Source organism: Hypanus sabinus, chromosome 7 (assembly GCF_030144855.1).
Source record: "Hypanus sabinus isolate sHypSab1 chromosome 7, sHypSab1.hap1, whole genome shotgun sequence".
NCBI lineage: Eukaryota > Metazoa > Chordata > Chondrichthyes > Myliobatiformes > Dasyatidae > Hypanus > Hypanus sabinus.
The window spans coordinates 98174060-98191120 of NC_082712.1; the positions used below are offsets into that span (position 1 = coordinate 98174060).

The window sequence follows — 17061 nt, forward strand, 5'->3', positions numbered from 1 at the left end:
AGACCCTCCCTCAGTGTGACCCTCCCTCAGTGGCACCCCTCCCACAGTATGACTCTCCCTCAGTACCACCCCTCCCTCAGTGTGACTCTCCCTCAGTACCACCCCTCAGTGTGACCCTCCCTCAGTACCACCCCTCCCACAGTGAGACCCTCCCTCGGTACCACCCCTCTCACAGTGAGACCCTCCCACAGTGTGACCCTCCCTCAGTACCACCCCTCCCACAGTGAGACCCTCCCACAGTGTGACCCTCCCTTGGTACCACCCCTCCCACAGTGTGACCCTCCCTCAGTACCACCACTCCCACAGTGTGACCCTCCCTCGGTACCACCCCTCCCACAGTGTGACTCTCCCTCAGTGGCACCCCTCCCACAGTGTGACCCTCCCTCAGTACCACCCCTCCCACAGTGTGACTCTCCCTCAGTGGCACCCCTCCCACAGTGTGACTCTCCCTCAGTACCTCCCCTCCCACAGTGTGACCCTCCCTCGGTACCACCCCTCCCACAGAGTGACCCTCCCTCAGTACAGTCCCACAGTGTGACCCTCCCTCGGTACCACCCCCCCATAGTGTGTCCCTCCCTCAGTACCGCCCCTCCCACAGTGTGACTCTCCCTCAGTACCACCCCTCCCACAGTGTGACCCTCCCTCAGAAAGGCCCCTCCCACAGTGTGACCCTCCCTCAGTGTCACCCTCCCTCAGTACCACCCCTCCCACAGTGTGACCATCCCACAGTGAGAACCTCCCTCAGTGTGACCCTCCCTCAGAAAGGCCCCTCCCACAGTGTGACCCTCAGTGTGACCCTTCCTCAGTACCACCCCTCCCACAGTGTGACCCTCCCACAGTGAGACCCTCCCTCAGTGTGACCCTCCCTCAGTACCACCCCTCCCACAGTGAGACCCTCCCTCAGTGTGACCCTCCCTCAGTACCACCCCTCCCACAGTGAGACCCTCCCACAGTGAGACCCTCCCTCAGTACCACTCCTCCCACAGTGAGACCCTCCCACAGTGTGACCCTCCCTTGGTACCACCCCTCCCACAGTGTGACCCTCCCTCAGTACCACCCCTCCCACAGTGTGACCCTCAGTACCACCCCCCCACTGTGTGACCCTCGCTCAGAAAGGCCCCTCCCACAGTGTGACCCTCCCTCAGTACCACCCCTCCCTCAGTGTGACTCTCCCTCAGAAAGGCCCCTCCCACAGTGTGACCCTCCCTCAGAAAGGCCCCTCCCACAGTGTGACCTTCCCTCGGTACCACCCACAGTGTGACCCTCCCTCAGTACCACCCCTCCCACAGTGTGACCCTCCCTCAGAAAGGCCCCTCCCACAGTGTGACCTTCCTTCGGTTCCACCCACAGTGTGACCCTCCCTCAGTACCACCCCTCCCACAGTGTGACCCTCCCTCAGAAAGGCCCCTCCCACAGTGACCCTCCCTCAGTACCACCCCTCCCACAGTGTGACCCTCCCTCAGTACCACCCTCCCACAGTGTGACCCTCCCTCAGAAAGGCCCCTCCCACAGTGACCCTCCCTCAGTACCACCCCTCCCACAGTGACCCTCCCTCAGTACCACCCCTCCCACAGTGTGACCCTCCCTCAGAAAGGCCCCTCCCACAGTGTGACCCTCCCTCAGTACCACCCCTCCCACAGTGTGACCCTCCCTCAGTACCACCCTCCCTCAGTGTGACCCTCCCTCGGTACCACCCCTCCCACAGTGTGACCCTCCCTCAGTACCACCCCTCCCACAGTGTGACCCTCCCTCAGAAAGGCCCCTCCCACAGTGTGACCTTCCCTCGGTACCACCCACAGTGTGACCCTCCCTCAGAAAGGCCCCTCCCACAGTGTGACCCTCCCTCAGAAAGGCCCCTCCCACAGTGTGACCTTCCCTCAGTACCACCCCTCCCACAGTGTGACCCTCCCTCAGTACCACCCCTCCCACATTGTGACCCTCCCTCAGAAAGGCCCCTCCCACAGTGTGACCTTCCCTCGGTACCACCCACAGTGTGACCCTCCCTCAGTACCACCCCTCCCACAGTGTGACCCTCCCTCAGAAAGGCCCCTCCCACAGTGTGACCTTCCCTCTGTACCACCCACAGTGTGACCCTCCCTCAGAAAGGCCCCTCCCACAGTGTGACCCTCCCTCAGTACCACCCTCCCACAGTGTGATGCTCCCTCAGTACCACCCCTCCCACAGTGTGACCCTCCCTCAGTACCACCCTCCCACAGTGTGACCCTCCCTCAGAAAGGCCCCTCCCACAGTGACCCTCCCTCAGTACCACCCCTCCCACAGTGTGACCCTCCCTCAGAAAGGCCCCTCCCACAGTGTGACCCTCCCTCAGTACCACCCCTCCCATAGTGTGACCCTCCCTCAGTACCACCCTCCCTCAGTGTGACCCTCCCTCGGTACCACCCCCCCACAGTGTGTCCCTCCCTCAGTACCACCCCCCACAGTGTGACCCTCCCTCAGTACCACCCCCACTGTGTGACTCTCCCACAGTGTGACCCTCCCTCAGAAAGGCCCCTCCCACAGTGTGTCCCTCCCTCAGTACCACCCCCACTGTGTGACCCTCTCTCAGAAAGGTCCCTCCCACAGTGGGCCTGAGCCCATCATGGGGCTTTACTAAAGTGGGAGGTCAGAACTGTCCGCGTTTTGCTTGGTGTCCGCTGGTCAGCGGGTGGGGCAGGTGGAATCGGTTTGTTTTTCTGATGGGGGTGGATTTGGGGCAGATCAGTTGATGTAACTCCTCACTCTCAGATCTCCAGTAACCTGGGTAACTGGGAATTCTTGTACGAGGATCTCTTCATCACGAGTGCCATCGCCATCTCGAGTAAGTCCCACCGCAGTCTTGCCTGTATCTTCCACGCCTCTTGGCATTATCCCCCGCCCCCTGCCTGCCAACTCACACTTCCACATGTAGTGTGTGAGGCTGCAGCCCCTATTCACCTGTCTGAAGGGGCTGCTGATTGCCTTCTGGCTAAATTTTAGCCTCACCCTCTTCATGTTTGGTCATCCAGTACTGAGGGGAACATGGAGGGAGGAGGATGTTCTAGTTAGCCAGCTCCTGGGTCCTGGAGATGGGCAGCGGAGGGCTCTGCCCGGGCTGACTGCCCAGCAGTGTTCGGGGGTATGTCCGTGCCCAGGTTGCTGTGGAAAAGGAAGACGCTGTGTCCACGGGTAACGTAGGCCCATCGGACCCCACAGGGGATAAATGCTTTACTGGATGAGTTTGGGGGATGAGTTTGTTTGGTTCTGTTGGTAATGTGATTGTACAATACTACCACAGTGGTTTGAATTTATAATCAATGTATTTTTGTTAAAAAAGCTGGATATCCCAGTGCAGGTCACCCGGCTCCTGGGCCAACCTGCCCTCAGATCCCAGCACAGATCATTGTCAGGCTGGGGTAGCTCTGGTGGGGAGGAGGCAGATGGAGTGACCCTGCATTGGCCCCACTCAGAGAGCCCTGTGTCATTAGTGAGGAACTCCTGGTGGGGGGGGGGACAGTGAGGGGCTCTGCTTGATGATTCCAGACCTCATTGATAGCTGGAGGCATGGCTGTCTATTCGTTCCTCATGTACTTCCCCTTTCTAAGTATCTGTTTACAGTAGAATATGTCAAATGCTATATTCAAAGGCAAAATTAGGGGCAGAAAGATAAAGGTCACAGTGAGGGCCGGGGAGGGGGTTAACGAAGGAAAGGGGCTGCTGGTCCTGAGGTGGGCTAGCTCAGGCAGGGATGTGATGGGATGATTGGCCTTGGGCCTGGACACATTCTCACCTGGTCTTCCCTTCTGCCCTCAGTGAGCAGAAACCAGGCTTACGAGCATCTGGTTCCACAGCGTCCCAACGCCAGCCTCGTATCACCACAGATCCTCGTGTCCGTCCTGATGCACATTGGAATCTGCACCGCTTTCCAGCTGACGGGCTTCCAGCTCGTCCAGGTCCAGCCTTGGTATAACTCCTGGGAGCAGGGAGCACAGTACGTGGCTGAGAGTGCGTGTCTGCGTCTGTGTGTGTGAGTGTACCTGTCTGTGTCTACGTGTGTGTATCTCTGTGTGTGCATGTGTGTGTGTGTCTGTGCCTATGTGTGTGAGTGTGCCTGTCTGTGTCTACGTGTGTGTATCTCTGTGTGTGCATGTGTGTGTGTGTCTGTGCCTATGTGTGTGAGTGTGCCTGTCTGTGTCTACGTGTGTGTATCTCTGTGCGCACACATGTGTGTGTATATCTGTGCCTATGTGTGTGTGTCTGTGTGTGTGTGTGTGTGTGTGTATCTGTGCGTGTGTGTGTGTGAGTGAGTGTGTCTACGTGTGTGTATCTCTGTGCGCATGTGTGTGTGTGTATCTGTGTGTGAGTGTGTGTAAAACACACACAAAATGCTGGAGTTACTCAGCAGGCCAGGCAGCAGCTATGGAAAAGAGTAAATGGCCAAGGTTTTGGGCTGAAACTGTTGTGCAGGACTGGAGAAAGACATTTGAGGAGGAGATGGGCGGGACAGGGGAGAACATGAGAGTGGAGAGGAGAAGGGGTGAGAGGACTACCAGAATGAGGGAAAACTAAATGGAGGGGAGAGGAAGAGGAAGAATTAATTTCATGACTTAGCAATCTCAATTAATAGTCTCCCTTGTCCTTTGAAGGTCCTGGTAGCTGCTGCCTTGATCTGGCAAAAGATGCACAGGTTTGGTTAGTGAGTTAGTGGGCATCCTGTGCTGGTTCTAAAGGTTTGGCAGCAATTGTAGACTGCTCCCTGCATCATCCTTGGACTAGGTTAGTCACTGACGCAAAACGTTCTCCAAACTCGAGGAGTAGCCATGGTCTCAGTTATACCTGCCTCTTCATTGGCTATGTGGAACAGTCTATGTTCAAAGCCTTTCCCAGTTATACTCCCGAACTCTTCCTCCGCTATATTGACAATTGCATTGGCGCTGCTCCATGCGCCCACGCTGAGCTCGTCAATTTTATCAACTCTAACTTCCACCCTGCCATTAGATTCACTTGGTCCATCTCTGACACCTCCCCCCCTTTCTCAATCTCTCTGTCTCCATCATCTTTTGTAAACTTTCTGATTCACATAGTTATCCCGACTATACCTCCTCCCACCCCATCTCCTGTCAAAACGCTGGTCCCCTTTCTCGGTTCCTTTACTTCTGCTGCAGCTGTTCCCAGGACATGGATTTCCATTCCAGACATCAGAGATGTCCTCCTTGAAAGATCATGGTTTCCCTCCCACTACTATTGAGCTGCCCTCACTCGCATCGCTTCCATTTCCTGGACATCCACGCTCACCCCATTGTAATACCCTCTCGTCCTTACCTACCACCCCATTAGCCTCTGCATCCAACGCATTATCCTCTGCAACTTCTGCCATCTCTGAAGAGATCATACTACTGACCATAATCTTACCTCCTTCCCCTTCACTTTCGACAGGGTTTACCCCCTTGCCCATTCTTCCCTCCTCACTGATCTCCCTCAGGCACTTATCCCCACAAGCAGCCTAAATGCTAAACCTGCCCCTACACCTCTGCCCTCACCTCCATTTAAGCCCCAAACAGTCCTTCCAGGTGAGGCGACATTTCACCTGTGAATCTGCCAGGGTCGTCTATTGCACCCGGTGCTGCTGATGCAGCCTCCTCCACGTTGGTGAGACCCGTTGTAAATCTCTAGCACCTCTGCTCCATCCGTCACAAGTGGGACTTCCCTCTGGCCAGATATCTTAATTCCCATTCCCATTCCAATGTGTTGATCCACGGCCTCTTCTTGTGCCAAGATGAGGCTATCCTCAGGGTGGGGGAGCAACACCTTGTATTTCATGTGGATACCCTCCAACCCTGATATTGATTTCTCCTTCTGGTACGCCCCTTCCTCTATTTCCCACTCCGACCTTTCCCCTCTTCTTCCCTGCCTACTACCTCCCCCGAGTCCCCTCCTCCTTCCCTTCCTCTTGTCAGATTCTTTCTTCTCCAGCTCTTGAACTTTCCCACCCACCTGGCTTCACCGATCACCTTCCAAATAGTCTCCTCCCTCCTCCACCTTTTTAATTCTGGCATCTTCCCCCTTCCTTCTCAGTCCTGAAGAAGGGTCTCGGCCCGGACATTGACTGCTCACTGTTTTCCACAGACGCTGCCTGACCTGCTGAGTTCCTCTAGCATTTTGAGTTTCTTGCTTTGGATTTCCATTGTCTGCAGGATTCCTTGTGTTTGTCACTGTTCGTTTTGATTTATAAGTGACAAAGCTAACCTTCAATGTTCCGACAGGGCCTGTGTGTCCAATGATACATTTTATGGAGCTCCAGCCCCACAGAGACACAACAGCAGTGGGGTTTACTTCAGCCTTCAGTGGAAAATCAGCAACTACATCAACACCACCATTTTCTTCGTGTCTGTTTTTCAGTACATCACCATCGCCTTCGTCTTCTCCATCGGCAAACCCTTCCGCAAGCCCATTTCCACCAACTGTGAGTGCCTCCTGGGTCAGGGGCCGTTCGGGCACTCCACTGCTTCTCCATTAGAAATACCAGCAGAATTAGGCCATTCAGCCCATCGAGTCTGCTATCTCATTCCATCATGGCTGATTTAGTTTCCTTCTCAATCCCATTCTCCTGCCTTCTCTCTATAACCATTGACGCCCTCACTAGTCAAGAATTTATCAACCTCCGATTTAAATATACCCAATGGCTTGGCTTCTGCAGCCGTCTGTGGCAGTGGATTTCAAAGATTCCCCACCCTCTGGCTCAGAGATGAGAAATTCCTTCTCATCTCTGTTCTAAAGGAACTTCTGAGGCTGTGCCCTCTGGTCCTAGGCTTTTCCACAACTGGAAACATCCTCTCCATGGCCTTTCATTATTCGGGAGGTTTCAATGAGAACCGCCGGTTTCAGTCGAATTACTGGACAAGCTATTCCTTGTGTAGATCCACTGGTTGGGTTTGTCAGATTTCCAAACACCCTGTGTTAATGAACCCCACTTTCCCACTCCCACAGTCAGGAAAACTCCCTTTGCTCCCCATTCCTTCTCCTCCCATCCTTCTTCCTTCCCTCCTCTTTTCCTCACTCTACCCTGAGGACGCCCCCACACAGCAAATTGACCAGTTCGTTACACAACACCCAGTCTAGGATAATGATTGTCCTCAATGCACTGGTCCAGGGAACCATCCCACTTTACTCTCAATCTTTCTGTAAGGTCACCCCTGATTATAGAACATAGAACTGCACATGTCGAACAGCCCTCATTGTGTGCTAACCTTTGACCCCACTCCAGAGTCAATATACCTTCCCTCCTCCATTTTTTCCCAACCGTGTATCTATCTAACAGTCCATTAAATGCCCCTCATTTACCGTCCTCTTATCACCACCAGTGGCAGTTCCATGCACCTGCACTGTGTGTGTGAAAACACCTACTTCTGACATCCCCTCTGTAACTTCCTGCAATCTTCTTAAAATTATGCCCCCCGGTATTTGCCATTTCTGCCCTGCAGAAGAAGACACTGGCTGTCCACTCTGTGCCATTTATACACCTCCATCGAGGCACCTCTCAACCTCCTTTACTCCAAAGAGAAAAGCCCCAGCTTGCTCTCTAATCCAGGCAGCATCTCTACACCCTCTCTAATGCTTCCACAGCCTTCCTCATAATGAGGTGACCGGAATTGCATACAATATTCCAAGCGTGGTCTCACCTCAGGGCGGCCTTCCTGTCTGTGTCGGTAGGTTCCTGTGTAGATGTCCGCAGTGTGAGAAGCACAGGGTGACTCCGCTTTGATCTCCTCCACAGATTTGTTCCTGGCTGTTCTTATCACCCTTTACCTTTTCACCCTCTTCCTGATGCTCTTTCCCAGTAGGAGCCTCGACTCGTTTTTTGAGGTAATCTCTGAAATTTCGGGTTCCTTGGAGGAAATAGATACTGCTGAACCAAAGGTCAAGCTTATGATCACCATAAAATACGGGGCAGTGAGGGGCGGGTACCGAGGGAGGGTCACACTGTGGGAGGGGTGGTACTGAGGGAGGGTCACACTGTGGGAGGGGTGGTACTGAGGGAGGGTCTCATTGTGGGAGGGGTGGTACTGAGGGAGGGTCACACTGTGGGTGGTACTGAGGGAGGGTCACACTGTGGGAGGGGTGGTACTGAGGGAGAGTCACACTGTGGGGGGGTGGTACTGAGGGAGGGTTTCACTGTGGGAGGGGTGGTACTGAGGGAAGGTCACACTGTGGGAGGGGTGGTACTGAGGGATGGTCACACTGTGGGAGGGGTGGTACTGAGGGAGGGTCTCATTGTGGGAGGGGTGGTACTGAGGGAGAGTCACACTGTGGGAGGGTGGTACCGAGGGAGTGTCACACTATGGGAGGGGTGGTACTGAGGGAGGGTCACACTGTGGGGGGCGGTACTGAGGGAGGGTCTCATTGTGGGAGGGTGTTACTGAGGGAGGGTCACACTGTGGGAGGGGTGGTACTGAGGGAGGGTCACGCTATGGGAGGGGTGGTACTGAGGGAGGGTCACACTGTGGGAGGGTGGTACTGAGGGAGAGTCACACTGTGGGGGGGTGGTACTGAGGGAGGGTTTCTGTGGGAGGGGTGCCACTGAGGGAGGGTCACACTGTGGGAGGGGTGGTACTGAGGGATGGTCACACTGTGGGAGGGGTGGTACTGAGGGAGGGTCACGTTGTGGGAGGGGTGGTACTGAGGGATGGTCACACTGTGGGAGGGGTGGTACTGAGGGAGGGTCACACTATGGGAGGGGTGGTACTGAGGGAGGGTCACACTGTGGGAGGGTGGTACTGAGGGAGAGTCACACTGTGGGGGGGTGGTACTGAGGGAGGGTTTCTGTGGGAGGGGTGCCACTGAGGGAGGGTCACACTGTGGGAGGGGTGGTACTGAGGGAGGGTCACACTGTGGGAGGGTGGTACTGAGGGAGAGTCACACTGTGGGGGGGTGGTACTGAGGGAGGGTTTCTGTGGGAGGGGTGCCACTGAGGGAGGGTCACACTGTGGGAGGGGTGGTACTGAGGGATGGTCACACTGTGGGAGGGGTGGTACTGAGGGAGGGTCACGTTGTGGGAGGGGTGGTACTGAGGGATGGTCACACTGTGGGAGGGGTGGTACTGAGGGAGGGTCACACTGTGGGAGGGGTGTTACTGAGGGAGGGGTGGTACTGAGGGAGGGTCACGTTGTGGGAGGGGTGGTACTGAGGGATGGTCACACTGTGTGAGGGGTGGTACTGAGGGAGGGTCACACTGTGGGGGGTGGTACTGAGGGAGGGTCACACTGTGGGGGGTGTTACTGAGGGAGGGTCACACTGTGGGAGGGGTGGTACTGAGGGAGGGTCACACTATGGGAGGGGTGGTACTGAGGGAGGGTCACACTGTGGGAGGGTGGTACTGAGGGAGAGTCACACTGTGGGGGGGTGGTACTGAGGGAGGGTTTCTGTGGGAGGGGTGCCACTGAGGGAGGGTCACACTGTGGGAGGGGTGGTACTGAGGGATGGTCACACTGTGGGAGGGGTGGTACTGAGGGAGGGTCACGTTGTGGGAGGGGTGGTACTGAGGGATGGTCACACTGTGGGAGGGGTGGTACTGAGGGAGGGTCACACTGTGGGAGGGGTGTTACTGAGGGAGGGGTGGTACTGAGGGAGGGTCACGTTGTGGGAGGGGTGGTACTGAGGGATGGTCACACTGTGTGAGGGGTGGTACTGAGGGAGGGTCACACTGTGGGGGGTGGTACTGAGGGAGGGTCACACTGTGGGGGGTGGTACTGAGGGAAGGTCACACTGTGGGGGTGGTACCGAGGGAGGGTCACACTGAGGGAGGGTGGTACTGAGGGAGAGTCACACTGTGGGAGGGTGGTACTGAGGGAGGGTCACAGTGTGGGAGTGGTGTTACTGAGGGAGAGTCACACTGTGGGAGTGGTGTTACTGAGGGAGGGTCACACTGTGGGAGGGGTGGTACTGAGGGAGGGTCACATTGTGGGAGGGGTGGTACTGAGGGATGGTCACACTGTGGGAGGGGTGGTACTGAGGGAGGGTCACAGTGTGGGAGTGGTGTTACTGAGGGAGAGTCACACTGTGGGAGTGGTGTTACTGAGGGAGGGTCACACTGTGGGAGGGGTGCCACTGAGGGATGGTCACACTGTGGGAGTGGTGTTACTGAGGGAGGGTCACACTGTGGGAGGGGCGGTACTGAGGGAGGGTCACTCTGTGGGAGGGTGGTACTGAGGGAGGGTCACAATATGGGAGGGTGGTACTGAGGGAGGGTCACACTGTGGGAGGGTGGTACTGAGGGAGGGTCACAATGTGGGAGGGTGGTACTGAGGGAGGGTCACACTGTGGGAGTGGTGTTACTTAGGGAGGGTCACACTGTGGGAGGGGTGCCACAGTGGGAGGGTGGTACTGAGGGAGGGTCACAATATGGGAGGGGTGCCACTGAGGGAGGGTCACACTGTGGGAGGGTGGTACTGAGGGAGGGTCACAATATGGGTGGTACTGAGGGAGGGTCACACTGTGGGAGGGTGGTACTGAGGGAGGGTCACAATGTGGGAGGGTGGTACTGAGGGAGGGTCACACTGTGGGAGTGGTGTTACTGAGGGAGGGTCACACTGTGGGAGTGGTGTTACTGAGGGAGGGTCACACTGTGGGAGAGGCGGTACTGAGGGAGGGTCACACTGTGGGAGGGTGTTACTGAGGGAGGGTCACACTGTGGGAGGGTGGTACTGAGGGAGGGTCACAATATGGGAGGGTGGTACTGAGGGAGGGTCACAATGTGGGAGGGGTGCCACTGAGGGACAGCCGGTACTGAGGGAGAGTATTTGAGGGCATACTTATAAGGTTAGAAGTGAAAGATTTAATAAGCACCTGAGGGACAATTTTTTTTAACACAGCAGGTAGTAGATGTTAGGAACCAGCTCCCAGAGAGAGTGGTTGAGGGAATTACAGGCCGACAAGGTTCAGAGGGACATGGCCCAAGAGTTAGAAAAGGAGATTTGCTGGTCAGAACAGACAGTATTTTCTGTCTGTGTCTAATTGCTTCTTTTGTAAGGTGGCAACCATTCTGGCCCAGTAATCCCGTGTCCCGTGTCCGTAGGAACCACAGGGAGGTGGGGGGCACTGTGGACTCTGCACAGACCCGGGAGTAGGTGGAGTTGGTGTGTGAAGGGCGGTGCTCTGACCTACAGTCGGGTCTAGGCCTGAGGCCTTTGCTAATTGCTCTCTCTCTATCTCTCTCCCAGTTTGTGTGCGTACCCTACATCTGGAGAATCTACATCTTGCTCATGGTCATTGCTCATTTCGTATTGTCCGTCCTCCTGGAGGTAACACAGAATTGCCGTTTACATGTGAGGGTAGGGCCATACATTCCTACATTATAGAGCAGCACGCCTCCGCCAACTCCACAGAGATCTCTGTTGTGTTCTCCACAAGTTACATTATCTGCTCCACAATCCCCCAATTCCACAGCCTGTTCCGTACCCAACCATTCCACAGTCCCTCCCCTACACTACCATTTCACAGTCCCTCCCTACCCTACCCCACCATTCCACAGTCCCTTCCCTACCCTACCATTTCACAGTCCCTCCCCTACCCCACCATTCCACAGTCCCTCCCTACCCTACACCACCATTCCACAGTCCCTCCCCTACCCTACCATTCCACAGTCCCTCCCTACCTTACCCTACCATTCCACAGTCCCTCCCCTACCATTCCACAGTGCCTACCTTACCCTACCATTCCACAGTCCCTCCCCTACCCTACCCTACCATTCCACAGTCCCTCCCTACCCTACCATTCCACAGTCCCTCCCTTACCCTACCCTACCATTCCACAGTCCCTCCCTCCCCTACCCTACCATTCCACAGTCCCTCCCCTCCCTTGCACTACCATTCCACAGTCCCTCCCCTACCCCACCATTCCACAGTCCCTCCCTTACCCTACCCCACCATTCCAGTCCCTCCCTTACCCTACCCCACCATTCCACAGTCCCTCCCTTACCCTACCCTACCATTCCACAGTCCCTCCCCTCCCCTACCCCACCATTCCACAGTCCTTCCCCTACCCTACACCACCATTCCACAGTCCCTCCCCTACACTATGATTCCACAGTCCCTCCCCTACCCTACCATTCCAGTCCCTCCCCTACACTACCATTCCACAGTCCCTCCCCTACCCTACCATTCCACAGTCCCTCCCTACCTTACCCTACCATTCCACAGTCCCTCCCCTACCATTCCACAGTGCCTACCTTACCCTACCATTCCACAGTCCCTCCCCTACCCTACCCTACCATTCCACAGTCCCTCCCTACCATTCCACAGTCCCTCCCTACCCTACCATTCCACAGTCCCTCCCTACCCTACCCCACCATTCCACAGTCCCTTCCCTACCCTACCATTTCACAGTCCCTCCCTACCCTACACCACCATTCCACAGTCCCTCCCCTACCCCACCATTCCACAGTCCCTCCCTACCCTACACCACCATTCCACAGTCCCTCCCCTACCCTACCATTCCACAGTCCCTCCCTACCTTACCCTACCATTCCACAGTCCCTCCCCTACCATTCCACAGTGCCTACCTTACCCTACCATTCCACAGTCCCTCCCCTACCCTACCCTACCATTCCACAGTCCCTCCCTACCCTACCATTCCACAGTCCCTCCCTTACCCTACCCTACCATTCCACAGTCCCTCCCTCCCCTACCCTACCATTCCACAGTCCCTCCCCTCCCTTGCACTACCATTCCACAGTCCCTCCCCTACCCCACCATTCCACAGTCCCTCCCTTACCCTACCCCACCATTCCAGTCCCTCCCTTACCCTACCCCACCATTCCACAGTCCCTCCCTTACCCTACCCTACCATTCCACAGTCCCTCCCCTCCCCTACCCCACCATTCCACAGTCCTTCCCCTACCCTACACCACCATTCCACAGTCCCTCCCCTACACTATGATTCCACAGTCCCTCCCCTACCCTACCATTCCAGTCCCTCCCCTACACTACCATTCCACAGTCCCTCCCCTACCCTACCATTCCACAGTCCCTCCCTACCTTACCCTACCATTCCACAGTCCCTCCCCTACCATTCCACAGTGCCTACCTTACCCTACCATTCCACAGTCCCTCCCCTACCCTACCCTACCATTCCACAGTCCCTCCCTACCATTCCACAGTCCCTCCCTACCCTACCATTCCACAGTCCCTCCCTACCCTACCCCACCATTCCACAGTCCCTTCCCTACCCTACCATTTCACAGTCCCTCCCTACCCTACACCACCATTCCACAGTCCCTCCCCTACCCTACCATTTCACAGTCCCTCCCTACCCTACCCCACCATTCCACAGTCCCTCCCCTACCCTACCATTTCACAGTCCCTCCCTACCCTACACCACCATTCCACAGTCCCTCCCTACCTTACCCTACCATTCCACAGTCCCTCCCCTATCCTACCCTACCATTCCACAGTCCCTCCCTACCCTACCACACCATTCCACAGTCCCTTCCCTACCCTACCATTTCACAGTCCCTTCCTATCCTACCCCACCATTCCACAGTCCCTCCCCTACCCTACCCTACCATTCCACAGTCCCTCCCTACCATTCCACAGTCCCTTCCCTACCCTACCATTCCACAGTCCCTCCCTCCCCTACCCCACCATTCCACAGTCCCTCCCCTACCCTACCATTTCACAGTCCCTCCCTACCTTACCCTACCATTCCACAGTCCCTCCCCTACCATTCCACAGTGCCTACCTTACCCTACAATTCCACAGTCCCTCCCCTACCCTACCCTACCATTCCACAGTCCCTCCCTACCCCACCATTCCACAGTCCCTCCCTTACCCTACCCCACCATTCCACAGTCCCTCCCCTACCCTACCATTCCACAGTCCCTCCCCTACCCTACCATTCCACAGTCCCTCCCTACCTTACCCTACCATTCCACAGTCCCTCCCCTACCCTACCCTACCATTCCACAGTCCCTCCCTACCATTCCACAGTCCCTCCCTACCCTACCCCACCATTCCACAGTCCCTCCCCTCCCTTGCACTACCATTCCACAGTCCCTCCTTTACCCTACCCCACCATTCCACAGTCCCTCCCTTACCCTACCCCACCATTCCACAGTCCCTCCCTTACCCTACCCTACCATTCCACAGTCCCTCCCCTCCCTTGCACTACCATTTCACAGTCCCTCCCTTACCCTACCCCACCATTCCACAGTCCCTCCCTTACCCTACCCCACCATTCCACAGTCCCTCCCTTACCCTACCCTACCATTCCACAGTCTCTCCCTACCTTACCCTACCATTCCACAGTCCCTCCCCTCCCCGACCCCACCATTCCACAGTCCCTCCCCTATCCTACCATTTCACAGTCCCTCCCTACCCTACACCACCATTCCACAGTCCCTCCCTACCCTACACCACCATTCCACAGTCCCTCCCCTACACTACGATTCCACAGTCCCTCCCCTACCCTACAATTCCAGTCCCTCCCCTACCCTACCATTCCAGTCCCTCCCCTACACCACCATTCCACAGTCCCTCCCCTACCCTACCATTCTACAGTCCCTCCCTACCTTACCCTACCATTCCACAGTCCCTCCCCTACCATTCCACAGTCCCTCCCTACCCTACCATTCCACAGTCCCTCCCCTACCCTACCATTCCACAGTCCCTCCCTACCCTACCATTTCACAGTCCCTCCCTACCCTACCCCACCATTCCACAGTCCCTCCCCTACCCTACCATTTCACAGTCCCTCCCTACCCTACCCCACCATTCCACAGTCCCTTCCCTACCCTACCATTTCACAGTCCCTCCCCTCCCCTACCCCACCATTCCACAGTCCCTCCCCTACCCTACCATTCCACAGTCCCTCCCCTACCATTCCACAGTGCCTACCTTACCCTACCATTCCACAGTCCCTCCCCTACCCTACCCTACCATTCCACAGTCCCTCCCTACCCTACCATTCCACAGTCCCTCCCTTACCCTACCCTACCATTCCACAGTCCCTCCCTCCCCTACCCTACCATTCCACAGTCCCTCCCCTCCCTTGCACTACCATTCCACAGTCCCTCCCCTACCCCACCATTCCACGGTCCCTCCCTTACCCTACCCCACCATTCCACAGTCCCTCCCTTACCCTACCCTACCATTCCACACTCTCCCTACCTTACCCTACCATTCCACAGTCCCTCCCCTCCCCTACCCTACCATTCCACAGTCACCCTACCATTCCACAGTCCCTCCCTTACCCTACCCTACCATTCCACAGTCTCTCCCTACCTTACCCTACCATTCCACAGTCCCTCCCCTCCCCTACCCTACCATTCCACAGTCACCCTACCATTCCACAGTCCCTCCCCTCCCTTACCCTACCATTCCACAGTCCCTTCCTCCACTACCCTACCATTCCACAGTCCCCCCCTACTCTACCCTACCATTCCACAGTCTGTCCCCTACCCTACCTTACTGTTCCCCAGACTGTTCCCTACCCTACCATTGCCTAGTCTATCCTTTATCCCCTCTTTCTATGCCATTCGCCAATCGATAATCGCTCTCTATGCCCCCTGTCCCCTCCCCCTCCATTCTGTTCACAGTTTGGCCCATACTTCTTTCTCTTTATTCCATTCCTCAGTCTATTCCCTCCCACCCTTCCCCAGAGGGACTCCCTCCAATCCCTCATCTCTATTCCTTTCCCAAGTTTGTTCCCCTCTCCCTATATTCCTTGTTCCCTTGTCAATCTCCCCTGCTTCGCACTATTCCATAGTTGATGCCCATCCGCTTCTCTATTACCAGTTCTCCAGTCTGTGTCCCCCCACACTTCTCTCACGTGAATTCCCCTTTCACTAATCCAGGGATTCCCAACCTTTTTTATGCCATGGACCTATAAAATTAAACAAGGGGTCTGTGGACCCCAGGTTGGCAACCCCTGTTCTAATCTTTCTTCCATAGTCTGTTCTAATCTTTCTTCCATAGTCTGTTCTCTGTCCCCCTCTCCCACTCTCTGCTCTCTCTTTCTCTATTCCTGTTCCCCAGTTTGCTCCTCTCTCCCCCCCCCCACCCACCGTCCGCTTTCCCCAATCCAGCCTCGCTCTCTCTGGACGGGGGACTGTGGATGACCCCTCTCAAAGGGCAAGCTTCCTACTGAGGATGGTCTGGTCTGTTGTAGGAGATGGTGACCAACAACCACCGCCTGTGGGACTGGCTGAGCCGTGTGTACCGTCCGTCTGCCTCGCCGCCGAGGCACAGGAAACTACACCAGGAGCTGCAGAGTGACCCTTCCTGGCCTCCGCTCTCCGCCTCTGAATGACACACGGGCAAGGCATGGCAGCAGAGGCTGACATTACTGATTTACAATTAAATGGTTTTACAGACTACCGATCAGTGTCTGAGGTTCTTTTACTGGTGCAAGATTTGTTGTAAATAATTTACAGATACTCCAGCTGTGCGTGTGTGCTACTCCCGGCAGGTGTTCCACATACTCCCTGTTTAATAAAACAACTTCCTCCAATATCCTCCCTAAATGCTCCTCCAATCACTTTAAAGTTACACCCCCGATATGAGGCATTTCTACCCTCAGAAAAACTTTTTGGCTGTCTACTCTACCTATGTATCTTATCTAGTGCACCTCTATCAGGTCACCTCTCATCTTCCTTCACTCCAAAGAGAAGAGCCCCAGCTCACTCAACCTATCTTCATAAGACATGCTCTAATCCAGGCAGCATCCTGGTTAATCTCCTCTGCACCCTCTCTAAAATGTCCACATCCTTCCCGTAATGAAGTGAGCAGAACTGAACATGATACTCCAAGTGTGGTCTAAGCAGGGTTTCACACTGCTGCAATACTACCTCATGGCTCCTGAATCCAGTCCAAATGAAGCCTGGCACACCGTACGTCATCTAAAACACCTATCAACTTGCACGGCAACCTTGAGGGGTCTGTGGATGTGAATCCCAAAATCCTTCTGATCCTCCGCTTTGTAAGAGCTCTGCTGTTAAACTTGTACTCTGCCTTCAAGCTTGCCCTTCCAAAGCGAATCACCTCGTACTTTTCCAGATTGAAGTCCTTTCTCAAGCATTTTCTTCACACGTCA

At 55.7% G+C, this 17061-nt stretch overlaps 1 protein-coding gene across 1 annotated transcript in view; it reads left to right on the forward strand.

Moving 5' to 3' along the window:
- The window catches only part of LOC132397038 (polyamine-transporting ATPase 13A3-like), a 57002-nt gene extending 40668 nt beyond the window's left edge, over positions 1–16334 (forward strand). The window contains exons 17-22 of the mRNA XM_059975270.1: positions 2746–2818; positions 3790–3967; positions 6240–6439; positions 7751–7839; positions 11193–11273; positions 16138–16334. Of these exons, the coding sequence (XP_059831253.1) occupies positions 2746–2818; positions 3790–3967; positions 6240–6439; positions 7751–7839; positions 11193–11273; positions 16138–16278 (762 nt within the window). The 3' untranslated portion in view covers positions 16279–16334. The remainder of the gene's footprint in view (positions 1–2745; positions 2819–3789; positions 3968–6239; positions 6440–7750; positions 7840–11192; positions 11274–16137) is intronic.
- The last annotated feature ends 727 nt before the right edge of the window (positions 16335–17061 follow it).